Source organism: Camelus bactrianus, chromosome 29 (genome assembly GCF_048773025.1).
Source record: "Camelus bactrianus isolate YW-2024 breed Bactrian camel chromosome 29, ASM4877302v1, whole genome shotgun sequence".
Lineage (NCBI taxonomy): Eukaryota > Metazoa > Chordata > Mammalia > Artiodactyla > Camelidae > Camelus > Camelus bactrianus.
Genome location: NC_133567.1, coordinates 10,708,369 through 10,722,864, shown reverse-complemented (window position 1 = coordinate 10,722,864; position 14,496 = coordinate 10,708,369). Strand labels below are relative to the sequence as shown.

The window sequence follows — 14,496 nt, the reverse complement described above, 5'->3', positions numbered from 1 at the left end:
CCTGGTTTTATATCAATCTAGAAATTATTGCATTACTGTTACTTAAAATGTCTATTGATTTATATGTATGAAATGATACCTCATAGTTAGTTTAATTCCTTTGTTTTAAATCTTTGGGGCTCAACCCTTTCCTATACGTGCTCCGAAGAAACACTTCACAATTAGTGTGCTAGAAGATATTTTTATCAATCTAATGTAACTATAATCTTATGGGTCACCTTGAAGTTATCAGTTGTACCACCCAACCCTGAGTGACATATTTTATACATACTTAGGTACTGATTCAATTTGATTCAGGTTAGATTTTGAGATCGATTGCTACAATTATGATGAGCTACAGTTCTACATTTCATTATTTTAGAGAGAAAGATCTGGATGTAAACTTACCACATTAGGATTAAACGGTGGTGGAATCTTCTTTTGTACAAGATCAGTCCAGCTGAGTGATTCAAAAAAGGGATGATTCTGAATTTCAAGCTAGAATATTAAAGAAATATATATATATTTTTTTTTACCAATGCTGAAGAATATATTAATATTCACTTAAGAATTTTATAAAGCCAAATAATTTCTACTTTGTCCCTCAAAAATTCTTTTTAGGTACATGTTTATGTTATTCAGTGTGGCAAAACGGTGTAGTGGAAACAACACCAGAGCAGACGTGGAAGAGTGACTCAGAAAGACCAACTTCAATTATATCCCCTTCACAGTCATTGTTTTCTCACAGGTAAAGAGGGGTTAACATTTCTGCCCTATGTATTTCACAGGCTGTTTTAAGAATCAATAGAAAATATGGAAATAAACATGGTATGAAAAGAATAAAGTACTACACAGGTACAAAGAATTATTATTATTATTGAATGGGGAGGTAAAGATCTTAAAAGAGTCCTGCTCAGTGGGGCAGAGGTAAAATCAAGGTGACAAGCTTACTACCAAAAAGCATTCCACTCTGGATCCACTCTGTGTTGCTACTGCTGAAAGTTGACACAATAATGATTCCAGCTTTTTTTCCTACAAGGAGCCATGAGAGTGTATAAAAAGTAGGATCCAACCTAGTTTGATGGATTTAAAAAGACTTCTCAGAGAAAGTGATATCTGATCAGAGTTCTGGAAGGTGAGTGAGAAGTAGCCAGCAATGAGGGGAAAACATTCCAGGCAGAATACAAAGAGTCTGAGGTGGCAGAGAGGTTAATCTGGTCAAGAAAATGACCAATTTGAGAGCCCAGTTTGGCTGCAGGGTAGGGAAGGATGGGGGTTGGCACACACAGTGGAGCTCAAGAGGTAAGTAGGCCATATCACGCTGGGTCCGTGTCAGGAATTTTGGATGTTATTCTAGGGCTGGGATGCCACCAAGGAGTTCAGGTAGAGGGAAGTCAGAAACGTAGGGGGTTTTGTTTGCTTGTTTTTTAAGACCACTTTGACTGCAGTGGGGGAATGGACTGGAGAGTCATGATCAGATAAAGGAAAATAGCTACTGTTGTGGCCAAACAAAAGATGGCAATGCTAGGAAAAGAGTGATAGCAGCAGGAGTAGAGAGAAGTGCCTGGAAACGGGAAAGGGCCAGGAGGCAAGCACCAGGATCTGGCTGGTTGTGGAATACCGAAGTAAGGAAGAGACAAGAGTCAAGAAGGACTCTCAGATTTCTGACCCGAGGCGCACGGAAGGAAGATGGCAGGAGTTCAATTTGGAACATGCTGTGTTTGAAGAACTCTCAAGAATTCCAAATGGTGATGTTGAACAGGCAGGTATTATCTGAGTTAGAGGTTACTAGAGATGTCTGGACTGAAGAGATAAATGTGAGATGAAGACATAGCTAACGCCATAGGGTCAACTGAGATTGTCCACGAAGAGAGCATGGCTGAAGAAAATAGGGTTTCGGGCCAACCACAAGGAACTGCAACACTTAACAGTCAGGTTGAAGAGAAGGAGCTTACAGAGGAGATCATGGAGAAGGGCAGAGAAATACAGAAAGGAAAGCCTGAGATGACTGTGTGCTCTCCCTGAAGCCTAGGAGAGTGCTGGAGGTTTACATGCTGCTGAGAATGCAAGCTGAGGAACAGAGGTGTCCAACACTTCTCATAGCCGTTGTGTGGTAGACTGAGAAAGGGAGAAGGAATACAGAAACTTTCAACAAGTTTGGCTACGAAGGGAGAAAGAGACAGGATTATCTTGCAGGACAGTAAGATTGAGGGTATTTTGGTTTGTTTTAAGACGCAGGACACTTGATAATGTTTAATTGTTGATTGAGAGGACCCAGAACAAAAGGGAACAGTTATCTGTGCAGAAAAAAGCATGCACAGGGTTCCCTGCAAGGGGTCAGGATCCAGCACAAGCAGAAACTGACCTTCTCCACTGTAACAGGAAGAAGGAAATGACTGGGGCAGGTGCATGTAGGTGTGCAATTCTGACAGCAAGAAGCTGAGTGAGTTTTGCTTTCCTTATAAAATAAAATTCTTTAGCATAAGAGCATGTGTTAAAGTGAAGAAAAGGAATCTGGAAATTTGGAGAAAAGCTCTAAAATAGTTAATACAGAGAGGAGGAGAGTAAACTGGAGAGAGAGACACAGGAGCATTACCAGGCAGTGGAGAAGCACAGAGACTAATGACTATGACTCCATAGGGCTTCCAATATTCCCAGTTGTGCGACTTCCATCAACACTGTTCAGTAGCCCAGAGGTGACAGCTAGATTCACCCAGGGTTGCAGTTTCTGCTAGTGAATTCAATAAAAGGACCAAGGGACAAGGAGGTGTGAAGCATGAGCAAGACTGACCTGAAACAATGGACTGCGGAGTCCAAGCTGGAGAGAAAGCTGTTGACAGAGCTACTTGCTGCACTTGCAGAGCAGGCGGGGGAAGCAGCAGCAAAGTTTATTATTCACAGCCCCCCAAGACTTCCTGAGAAACTTTAATATATTTAGAAGTTCATGTTCCTCAATAGTTCATGGATTCACTAACGTAATACCAGTAACTATACTAGCAATTAAGTTACCCCAATTTAAACACAAATAAACAAACAAAAAACAAACAAACCTACAGATTCCACAATTACTTCAAGGATGTATTAACAAATTCTCAGGGAAAAAAGTGATTTAATGCTAGTCCAAAGCAAAAGGTATTGGGGGGAGGGTATAGGTCAGTGGTAGAGTGAGTGCTTAGCACTAACTGGTTCAATCCCCAGTATCTCCATTTAAAAAAAAAAATTACCCCCAACAAACAAATAAACAAAACTAAAAAAAACAAAATGTATTACCTTATACAGTCAGGAGGGATTTAAATTGTTGTTAAACAAAATGATCTAAAAGTTTAGGTAACCAAAAAAATGCATGCCACACATTTTTAAAAAAGGGAATGGAGGAAAAATTCTAATAAATGAAAATCAAATAAAGAAGAGGGTATGAAAGCTGGATGTGGGGGATGAACAGGAGAGGATCAAATTTTTATGAAGATCAAAGTAAAAAACTGCATGTGCAGGAGCTTTAAACACTGTACAAGTTCTCTATGAACACTGGGGAAAATTGCTGGGACAAGCATGCTTCTTTTTCATGGTACTATTCTTCAAGAGCTGTATTCATTCCATTAAATATCACATAAAATAAAGATTTATCTTCAACTCATACATAAGCTTAGTAGAGAGGATACTGGGAAAGAGGTACATACAAAGTCTTCTTTGGCACCGAGTCGGTTTTGCCTGTCTTTTTCTAGGAGTTCTTCCAGAATGGACCAGGCTGTGAGGCTCACTCCTGGCCTCAAACTTAGGGGCTTGTGAAGAATATTGTCATACATTTCAGCCACATCTCGGCAATAAAAAGGAGGCTGGAAAACAAAGAAAGAAAGTTAGCATTAATTAAACTATGCACAATCGGGCTTTAAATAGTTGGATTTAGCCTTGCTCCACAAAAAGCAGTCTGGGTCTGGGCAGTTGCAGAAAAGCACAAGCCTCTTTGGGCGTGTGTACATCTGCAGTGCGGCCTCCTATGCGAAGAGACTTTAAAGCCCAGCGTGCTACAGACCTTAAACATGTTCACTGAATGGATTAGGGCTGGTTTGTTCAGTAACACAACGAGATGTCTATTTCTAAAAAAAATGAGTGGGATGAGAATACTTGACGTACTGACTAGTAGGACAGAGAAATAGTTACACTGAAAAATTAGGAACAAAATGAAAAGTTTTTCTTTCTGTGCACATCTCTATTGTGGCTCTGGATTCATTTAAATAGTTTACTACTGTTCTGCTAGTGTTATCTAAGTGTCCACAAGATTACTGAAAGAAAGAGAGAAAACTCAAATCAGTTACAATATACTGGAATCATAATGACAGAGCAGAAATACATACCAATCCATACAGCATTTCATACAGAACAGCACCCAGGCACCACCAATCTACAGTATTGTCATAGGGCTGTTTTCTGATCACTTCGGGTGCAAGGTACTATAGAAAAGAATAAATATTAGAGCAACTTAATAAACAATTCAAGGCAAAATTTATGAATAATTGAGAAAGTTAATAAATTTTAGGTGTTATATCACACTAAACTAAACATATTATCTAGAGTTTCAGTTGGCTGGGTGTTCTCATCCTATACCAGTGGTTCTTGGGCAGTGGTAATCTTCAGAATCAATTGGGATAATTTTCAAAATACACACATTGAAGCATTTTTTTCCAAACCATGATGCAGTTAAGGCCAACAGAAGAGGACAAACAAATGTAGAAACTGTACTACTAAGCATGTAAAGTCAGTATTTGGGGGAGGGAAGGAGTCTTTCACAAAATTAATTTTAGAAATTCCCCTGGGTCATTATTCATAATTGCTTCTCTTGAAGAAAGAATTCTTAATGTGGCAATTGTAATTCAATTTATTTCTTTTCAGGGAAAGATAAAAGAATAAAATGCATTTTTATCTGAGAATTATGATAGCAATTCTTCAACATATTTAGAAAAGTTGGGTAAGTTATTAGATGGCTATTTACATTTTAATTCATAAAAAATGTGAACTCTTCACAATGTCACACATATAAGATGGTGAATTTGAATTTTAGGTTCCAAAATATATATATTTCCCCTTCTCACATGAAATATACATATAAGGAAATATATTCTCAACCTTTTTTTATGTGATCGAAAGAAATGGCAAAATTTTAAAAAAAGGGTTTAATAACTTCTGATCACATTTAGATTTAGATGACCAAAAAACTTCTATTTCCTTTCTAAAAACTACAAAATTTAAAATTTTGTTAACTATGAAATCAACACACATCCATAAAAAAAAGTTTCTTCATATATACACTAAAATAGAATGATTACAAATATATACAAGAGCTAGGGTTAGATTAGAGAGAAAAAGGAAGGGAAAAAAACCACATTTCAAGGTAAATAGTTGTCACCTATAGATACTTTTAATTAAGCATCTGATCTTGATTAGAAGTCTCATGTGAGCCATTTTATCACACATTTTCCACACGATTTGTAATTACTCCACAATAGTGAGGAAATACTACTTGGCACCTAAGATCACTATAAATACATTAAAATTAGAACACTTTAAAATAAACTAAACGTGTGTGTGTGTGACAGAGAAAGGGAGAGAGAAGTGAGTATAACAAAGCTTTAACATATATTTTAAGGATTATTATTACTGTCTCAAATAGAAAGATACATTTTCTACTAGTTAACATGATGAGAGAATGGGATGTTCTGGTTAATAAATTCTGTTGCGATTTTCTTCCTCCATATCCATTGCTTTATTTTCTTCTGTTAAACAATTTTATTATGAGTTTTTTTTAACCATACAAAAATATAAGTATATGATAGAAATCAACAGAGCTGCCACCCAAGTACAGGCAATGTTAATATTTTTCCATCTTTGCTTTAGCTTATAAAAAGTCTTATTAAGATACTTACATACCATGCAATTAAAGGGTACAATTAAATGGTTGTTAATATATTTACAGAGTTGTTCCAACATTACCACAATTAATTTTAGGACATTTTCATTACTGATTCATGATTTTTTTTCTTTAAGAATTAGAAATGTAGTCAAATGCTTGAAGAACTCTAAGGTAAACTTGTAACATTAGAAACAAATAAACATGATTTATCTCTGTTGGGTTCTCTGTGGTGTTTCAAAAATCACAACTTGAAAAAGCACAAGTGAAAAATATCAACTATCAATAAACTTTAAATGTGCAGAAGGAATGATTATCAGTGATTTCCAGCTGGCTGGGAGCTGAAAATGATATTTTTATTCCACTTTTCTGATTTCAAGTTTTATATATACAATTCGTGATTCATTTTTGCATTTTAAACATAGCTACATGAATGACAAATGAGACATTTCTTACCTCTGGTGTCCCACAAAATGTTGTTGTGGTGTCAGAAATAGCAATTCCTTCTTTACAAAGCCCAAAATCTGTTAAGACAACATGTCCCTGACAGATACAGAGGCAGTAAGATAAAACAATGCATGGACATAAATCAACACTTTTAAAAACCATTTGATTCTGAAGTAGTCACAGACTAAAAGGAAACTGCAGAAATAGTACAGAGTTTCACGTGCCCTTCCCCTAGCTTCCCCCAAAGCTGACATCTTATATAACTGTAGTATAGTGTCAAAACTGGGAAACTGAGAGTGGTACCATACTGTTAACTAGACTGCCAACTTTATTCAGTTTTGGCTTTTTTACATGCACAAATTTGTGTGTGTGTGTGTGTGCATGCATGCGTGTGCGTGCACAGAGCTCTATGCAATAGAGATGTATAGGTCTGTGTAACTACCACGACAATCAGACAGAACTGTCCATCATCCCAAAGGAACTCTCTCCTGCTACCCCTTTATCTTTGAATGTCCCTTTTGGTCCCTGTCCCCTTGCAACCACTAATCTGTCCATCTCTATAGTTTTGACATTTTGAGAATGTTTACAGAACTATTAAATATAGAATCATGTAGTGTGGAACCCTAGAGGTTGACTCTTTTTTCCACTAAGCATAACAACAACAAAAACTATAAACTGTGAATTAGTCAATTTTTAAAAGACTATACTTACTACTGAATCCAGAAGAATATTTTCTGGTTTCAAGTCTCTATCAAATTAAAAGGAAAGAAAAGCAAAACTGAGTATTAACTGAAATAAAATAATAAAAAGACATTTTTACAAGTGATATTTTAAAAATTTACCTGTACACTATTTTGATGGAGTGCAAGTAGCCCAAAGCACTGGCAATTTCAGCAGCATAAAACCTAGCTCTTTGTTCAGGAAAGGACCGTTCTCTTTGTAAGTGAAAAAACAGCTGTAAAATGGGGGGAAAGTGGACATTAAGATCACTCACACATAAAGTAAAACAAATCTATTCAATAAATACAAAAACAGGATTTTTTTCTTGTCACTTTGAATGTGAGATAAAAATGCACCAAAGCACAGAACTGTGACTCTCTCTTGTCTGTGTCCCCCATCCACCGAGCCATCATTCTCTCTTCAACCACAAACCTTTCCCTCCCTTTTCTAACTTACTACTCATCTTTCATTTACTCCTCAATCCTCACTGTGGCAGTGTCCTCACCACTCCAGGCAAACCCTCTGGAAAAGATTATTAATGAAGACCAACAATCTTGATATTGCCATGTAATTATCTTACTGGATTTTTCTGGACTGTTCTTTCATTAAAAAAAAAAACCAAACATTATTCAGAGATTGGAAATGACTACCTGACAGACCAAATATAACCCACAGATATAATTTGTCTGAGCCAAATACTGTTTTTAGAAAAAACTAAAATAGTTGGTAACATTGAACAACTGGGAAAATTGTTCTGGTAATTCATAGTTTTGGTTTCTTCTGGAGAAAAAGGAAAAAAAAAAAAAAAGAGGGGCATTATTAAGCCTAAATTCACTGTAGCAGCAACTGGTTGGAGCTTAGTGGCAGCTGGACTCTGCAGCTCATTTCTTACACTTCCTAATTCTTAGTTTATTACAACCTGTCCTCTAGCCATTAGGTTACCTGCCTAGGTGAAGTGTGCTCTAGGTCCTTACTCTGCATCCCTAGGCTTCTAAGAAATGATCTCTCCTTTGGCTTCCTTCTACCTTGGAGAGTTCCGTCTCCGTTCCTTTCTGTCCCCTTATGCGGCAGACATTAACAAAGGTTCTGTCCTTGGTTTCTCCACTTTTATTCTTTCTCTGGATACCCTACCCAGGCAACTTAATCCACTCCAATGATTTTAACCACCATCTCTATGCTAATGTCTTTCACGTGGACAATCCTGGCCCAGACCTCTGCTTGGTCCTTCAACTGCAAAGATCTGCTGCCAGCTGCTCCTTCTTGAATACTTCACAAGCCAACATATACAACTTGTTTTGCACAAAGCCCCAGGTCTTCTCTCATTTAATGATACCCCTTTCTGCCCAGCCCTCTAGGTCATGGGAGGAAGTAAGGCAGAGTGGAAAGAATCAGGTTTTAAAGCTCAAAAGCTGATCAGACTTGGATTCAAGTCCTGGGTCTTCTCTTTGTGTGTAATTCATTCAACTTCTCGGATTTTCAAGGACTGTCCAAACATTTTTTTCTTAACCTCTTCTGAAAAATTATGGGGAAGATCAGTTATAGTAGATGCTCACAGAGAAGATAAACATGGGCTGACCCGGGATTCGCCGCTACAGCTCCTTCACCCGTAGTCCCTATATCCAACCAACGAATATTCTTCTGTTTTTATCTCAATTATTTCTGGAATATTTCCTCTTTTTTACTGTTACCACTGGTTTTATTAGCTGAAGCTTACTCTAATACTTCATTTGCTGATCTCCTAATCACATCTGTCTAATACACTACTACGAATGAAAACTACCCAAAATGAAAATCTGACCATTTACTAGTAATAGCTAAAAACAGCTGCTTACTAAATCAAAGGCCCTATGCTAAGGACTTTAAATGTCTGTATTATTTAATCCACCCACCTAGTTTGAGGTTGAAAATTGACGAGGAAACTGAGGCTCAGAAAGGCTTATTTACATGCCCAGTATCATAAAACTTATTTGTTTACACTCTACCTGGCTCCAAAACAGATCTGAAGTAGTATACAAAAATAAGTATCATACATCAAGGCTAAAAATTAAGTATTAAACACTGGGCGGCAAATAACAGTAATAACAGGAAACACATAATGAAATCACACTCCTCCTGCCTCTATCCTTTCTCCTCATCTTTATTCCTCTTCTCCCTACCGCCCCATTCAACTCCTCCTCCTCAGCATTCCATTACATTTCATTCTCCCTTTTTTCCCTGTTATCTTAGTCACCTGTATCTTTTAGAAGACAAGCTGACTTTTTTCCACCTCTGCCATCCAGTTTATGAGTACTAAGGGCTCAGAAGCAAAGTCCTAAAACAGCATAAAGAAACCAGAGACGAGCAGGAGGATCTCATTTGCAGTGAGATGCTCGCATGACATTTCAAAGACAGGTGGTACTTAAGGATGGGCTTTGCAGCTGGGATGTCTAGGTTAAATTCAGGGCCTGACACCAGAACACTGTGACACTGAGAAAGTTACTTAACCTCTCTGAACCTTAATTGCCTTACCTATAAAGTGAGTATAGGAGTGTTTATCTCCAAGAGTTGTGACGATTAACTGAAATAACGCATGTAAAGTAATTACAAAGTACCAGGCCCCCCATAAATTCTCGTTATGTTAGCACCCACGCACACATAAAATAAAACTGGGGAGGGTGGGTACAGCTCTATAGTGGTAGAGTGTGTGCTTAGCATGCAGGAGGTTCTGGCTTCAATTCCCAGTAACTCCATTAAAAAACAAAAAATCAATACCTTCAAGGTGGGAGCAATGGTGGGGTCATCTACATCCCTGAATCAGGGTGCCTAGGGGATTCATAACCCTGCTTCTACACTGAGGAGTCTTAAGGCATTTGTCATGGATGGAGGGGGTTGAATAACTGTTCTTTTTACAAACTTCTCCAAAATGATCTAAATACATCTGACCGTCTTTCAGGTCTGCAGGATAGAAACTCATCTTCTGTGTAGTTTCTTTATTCTACAGTTAAGTGTATTATAGTTGAGTTGGAATATTCTTTTCTTCTCACTCTGCTCTGGGACTAGGGGATGGAAGATCCCTTTGTAAAGATATGACAACATCAATCAATTAAAATAATTTTTAGAGACATTCACAGGTCAGAGACCACAAAGATAGAAAGCTGCGAGGACAGAGAAGCAGAGGACTAGGGGGCGGTCAGCTGCCTCAATCCTGGAGTCCGACTGTCTGGGTTCAGTTCCTCGCTCTGTACTTACTAACCCACATGACTTGAGCAAGTTACCTAGCTTCTCTGGGCCTCAGTTTCTTTGTTGTGAAGTTAAAATAATACATGTGAAGAGGCACAGTGCTGGGCACGTACGTATACTCAATGCATGTTAGCTATTACGGGAATGATTATCATAACAAGCATCATTTCCCAAAATGTATTTCAGTATCCCTCTGATTTAGCATTCTGGGGAATATTGTTAATAGATTTGGTTCAAACCAAAAGGAGGCTGTGTGGTAAAAAAAAAAAAAATTTTTTTAAATAAATTCTGGCTTTGTTTAGGGCATAATTTCTCAAAGTCTTTAACATGCTGAAACATACTGCAAATCACCAAGAAGCATATACTGTTAATCCCCAAGGGGATGTAACATGCAACATTTTCCAAACTGGCTTCACCACAGAACCCTTTATTACAGGATCATCTCATCTGATTAATAGTTTGCACATTTTGGAAAATGACAGGCTAGAATAATATTTATACACAACTACTGAAACAATTATCAAAAGTTATAAAAGAAGTTTTATTCTAAAGTTTCAGTATATATTCTTGCCAGATAGCTCAGTGACACAACTACCCATGAAGTCTGTAGCTTCATAAAAGGTTCTTTTACGAACCGTCCCACCAAACCCTAAGTAAGCTGCTTAGGAAAAGAGCCTTGTGTCTCACTTCTCTGCATCCTGCTTTGTGCTGATTAGTCAGTGCCTTAAATACTGTTGTTAATCAACAAAGAGCTGTTTATGCTGGGCTTTCCTTCCAAAACTGATAAGCAAAACTTCGACTCGACTCTATTTTTTTTCTAAACATTATCAATATTAGAAAACTAATTATAAAACTCACCTCCCCTCCATTAACAAAATCCAGAACAAAATAAAGCTTTTCAGTTGTTTGGAAAGAATAATGTAATCCAACCAAAAATGGATGTTTCACATTTTTCAAGAGCACATTACGTTCAGCCATAATGTGTTTTTGCTGTTAAAAAAAAAGGGGGGGGGGTAAAGATCAACTTGTACTTTACACCAGAAAACAATTCTTATAATTGAGAAAATGGGTTTAGAAAAAACAAAACTATTTTATTTTACCTCTTTTCTGTTGAGAACGACTTTTTTCTGTAACACTTTGACAGCATAGAATTTTCCATCCAGTTTCCGTTTTGCAAGAAGAACCTATTATAGTTGAAGATTGTGCATACTATCAGAAATTTCAATATTTTGATAGGAATAATTCACTTATCAATAAGTTAGCACTCCAATTTTGTAAAAATAAAGTTCACAAGGGATCTAAATAATGTCATGCTTTTGTTTTAAAAATTAAAATTACTACAATTCCCCTTTTCCTTAGCTACTTTAATAAACCCCCCAAAATGCCAATGATTTAAATGGCCAGGCATCACTTCTTTGTCAGTTAATGTGCTGATGTTTGAGGTTTTTACTAAATTATGTCAAAATCTATACCGCTTGAAAACTTTGTATATGCGTGCGCACACATGTATGTGCCAGCCCTGAGTCCTACAAAGTGTCTTTAGAAAATACTGAGGCTATAAATGTCATGGCTATATAAAAAAAGAAGAAAATGGTTTCTAAGTGATCAAAATGCATGGATTGGATTGGAAGACTCAATACTGTTAAGATGACAATTCTCCCCAAATTGACCTACAGATTCAATGCAATCTCAATTAAAATCCAATTGTGGGACATGACACGCTAATTCTAAAATTTAAACTGATATGCAAAGGGCTACGAACAGTCTCTTGGAAGAGGAACAGGGAGGGAAGACTTGCTCTGTTGGGTATCAAGCTACATTTTCAAGACAATGTGGTCCTAGTGCAAGGACAGACAACAGACTAATGAAACAAAATATAAAATCTAGAAACAAACTCATGAATATTTGGACACTGGATATATGATGAAAGGAAGAGCAGTGGGGAAAGAACAGTCTTTTCAATAAATTGTGTGGGATCAGTTGAAAATCGATGGGAAAAAAATTAATTCATGACTCAATGCCTCACATTATATACAAGAACCAATTCCTACTAGACTCTAGATCTAAACATGAAGTTTCCAAAAGATAATGCTTTTTCATTTTAACAACTGACCGTCTCTAACATTCCAACAGACTGTGAGCATTTTGAGAGCAAGATCCATTTCTAATTTTCCATTGCTTATATAAGCACAATGCCCAGCATGTAGCAGGTGATAAATATATATTTGCTGAATTAATGAACACACATGGGTTTAATTTTATGAGCACAGTTTCTGGTCTCTAGGGAACTCAGAAAACAAACTAGATCTAGATACTGAAAGCTGTGAATATAGTACACTATGATTAAACACATACATATTTATTTTTTCTACAGATTGAAGTATAATGCAAAAAAAGAACTTAAATAAATTTGATGATTCTGACAACTCCATCTATGATGCTTCTGGCCTCCGGGATTCTTCTTCCTTGGTATGGCCACCTTGTCAGGCTATGTGATTCACCTGACATTCATCGTACGAAGAGAGACAGGGTCTTCAAATCTCTCTTTTTTTCCTCCAACTGCTGTTTACACAGCTGCTCATTTTTGTCTTTCTGGCCTCAACTTAAATAGCACCTCTTCAAAGAAACCATCCCTGACCAATTCATCTAAGCAGAAATTTTCCCCCACTGCCTATTTCCCTGTCACTTCAGCCTACTCGTCATTCCCTTCATAGCTCCATTACTACGTGTAATTATATTTACTTGACTGCATAATCTTAATTGACTATTTCCCCTACTAGGCTGTAAACATCACAAAAGCAGTAACCCCATCATTTTTGTTCAAAATCATCCAACCAGGGCCCAGAACGGTGCTTGGCAATAGGTGCTCAACAGATACTTGTCAAACAAGTAAGTTTCATGTTAGAATCAAGAGTAGATGCCTTCTATCTCTAATCATTCTGTCAGTACTTTGAAGTTAGAGAAAGCATCTTAACTCCATATGCTGCACACCAACGAGCCCCGTGGACTCACATATTAAAAGCAAGCATTCTTTAAAGTACTTACTGAATGAGAAAATAAAAACACTCTTACCTTGCCAAAGCTGCCTTTTCCAATAACTTTTAAGAAATCAAAGTCTGTTGGTTTAGCACTGAAATAAATGAACAATGACAAGAATGAGCCTCCTAGAAACTGGAAAGACATTAACTTTTAAACATTTTTTAGCACCTCATTCTTTAATAGGTAAATGTTGGGCACCCTTCAGCATGGTAACTCCAGCTTTCACTCTGGTAGTATCTCACCTTTAATGTAAAATAGGTAATAATGAATTGTAATAATATCTACTTTCTGATTAGATAAGACATTTTATCACTTTATTTAAGCCTTGTTAAGTCTGGCTTAAGAAGGACTTCAATAATAGTCTCTTTGGGAGAAAAGGATATCTCTATCGACTGATCATCTATTATTTTGAACTCAGCCTAGCAAATCACTTTTATTAACCATAAACTTCACCAATGTTGTTGATGAGGAAAATGAATAATTATATAAATTAGTGATATATTCCAAAGGCTATCTAGTCTGTTAAGTTCTTCTGAAAAGGAAGTTACCGGCTGGAATACCTAGTAAAGTCACTAAGAAAAACTTCTGATGGAGAAAAAAGTCATCACAGTGCTTTGCACACATATCACTTGTACATTAAAGAAGAGAACTCTCAGCTTATTTTCATAGATGATAATGTAGAAAAGCCAGGAATAGAGAAGGCAGAAGGAATACTAAGGTTGCTTTTTTTTCATATGAACTTCAGGTGAAAACAGCATTGGTTATACGTTGGCAAAAGCCCGTGGCAGCAGAAAGCTGGACTAAAGCAGCCAAAAGAGCTGTTTCCTTCAACACAGTATGAACTCCTAAGTTGTACTAGGGAGAATGCAATGATTCCACTTAGATTTAAAATTCCCTTCAATTCATTAATGAAAGAAACAGTCAACTCAAACATGAGAGTAACACTGGGTCCAGGTTAAATAATAACAGGTCAGGATTAAGGAGATAAATAGTTAACTAAGCTTAGATGTTTTTCTTCTTCAAGAACCTGCTCTTTGGACTAGTTATTTTGTTCTTTAACAATATGCTGAAATACTGAAATAATTTTTACTGAACAAATTCCATTGTGAGAGAACATGCAAATCCCTCAAATATAGTAAACGTGTCAACTGAGGCCATGTCCAAGGCCACACTTTAACTGTTGGCGATGA

General features: G+C 37.0%; 1 protein-coding gene across 7 annotated transcripts in view; it reads right to left on the bottom strand.

Annotated features, from left to right (window-relative positions):
• SGK3 (serum/glucocorticoid regulated kinase family member 3) overlaps positions 1 to 14,496 on the bottom strand; it is a 118,901-nt gene that overhangs the window by 4,593 nt on the left and 99,812 nt on the right. For all 7 annotated transcript variants that reach the window (XM_045507159.2, XM_010970633.3, XM_074355007.1 and 4 more), the window contains 9 exons: positions 13,340 to 13,397; positions 11,368 to 11,451; positions 11,126 to 11,257; positions 7,171 to 7,283; positions 7,040 to 7,076; positions 6,338 to 6,424; positions 4,332 to 4,427; positions 3,657 to 3,812; positions 388 to 477 (listed from right to left, as the gene is read on the bottom strand). In XM_045507159.2, the coding sequence (XP_045363115.1) occupies positions 388 to 477; positions 3,657 to 3,812; positions 4,332 to 4,427; positions 6,338 to 6,424; positions 7,040 to 7,076; positions 7,171 to 7,283; positions 11,126 to 11,257; positions 11,368 to 11,451; positions 13,340 to 13,397 (853 nt within the window). The remainder of the gene's footprint in view (positions 1 to 387; positions 478 to 3,656; positions 3,813 to 4,331; positions 4,428 to 6,337; positions 6,425 to 7,039; positions 7,077 to 7,170; positions 7,284 to 11,125; positions 11,258 to 11,367; positions 11,452 to 13,339; positions 13,398 to 14,496) is intronic.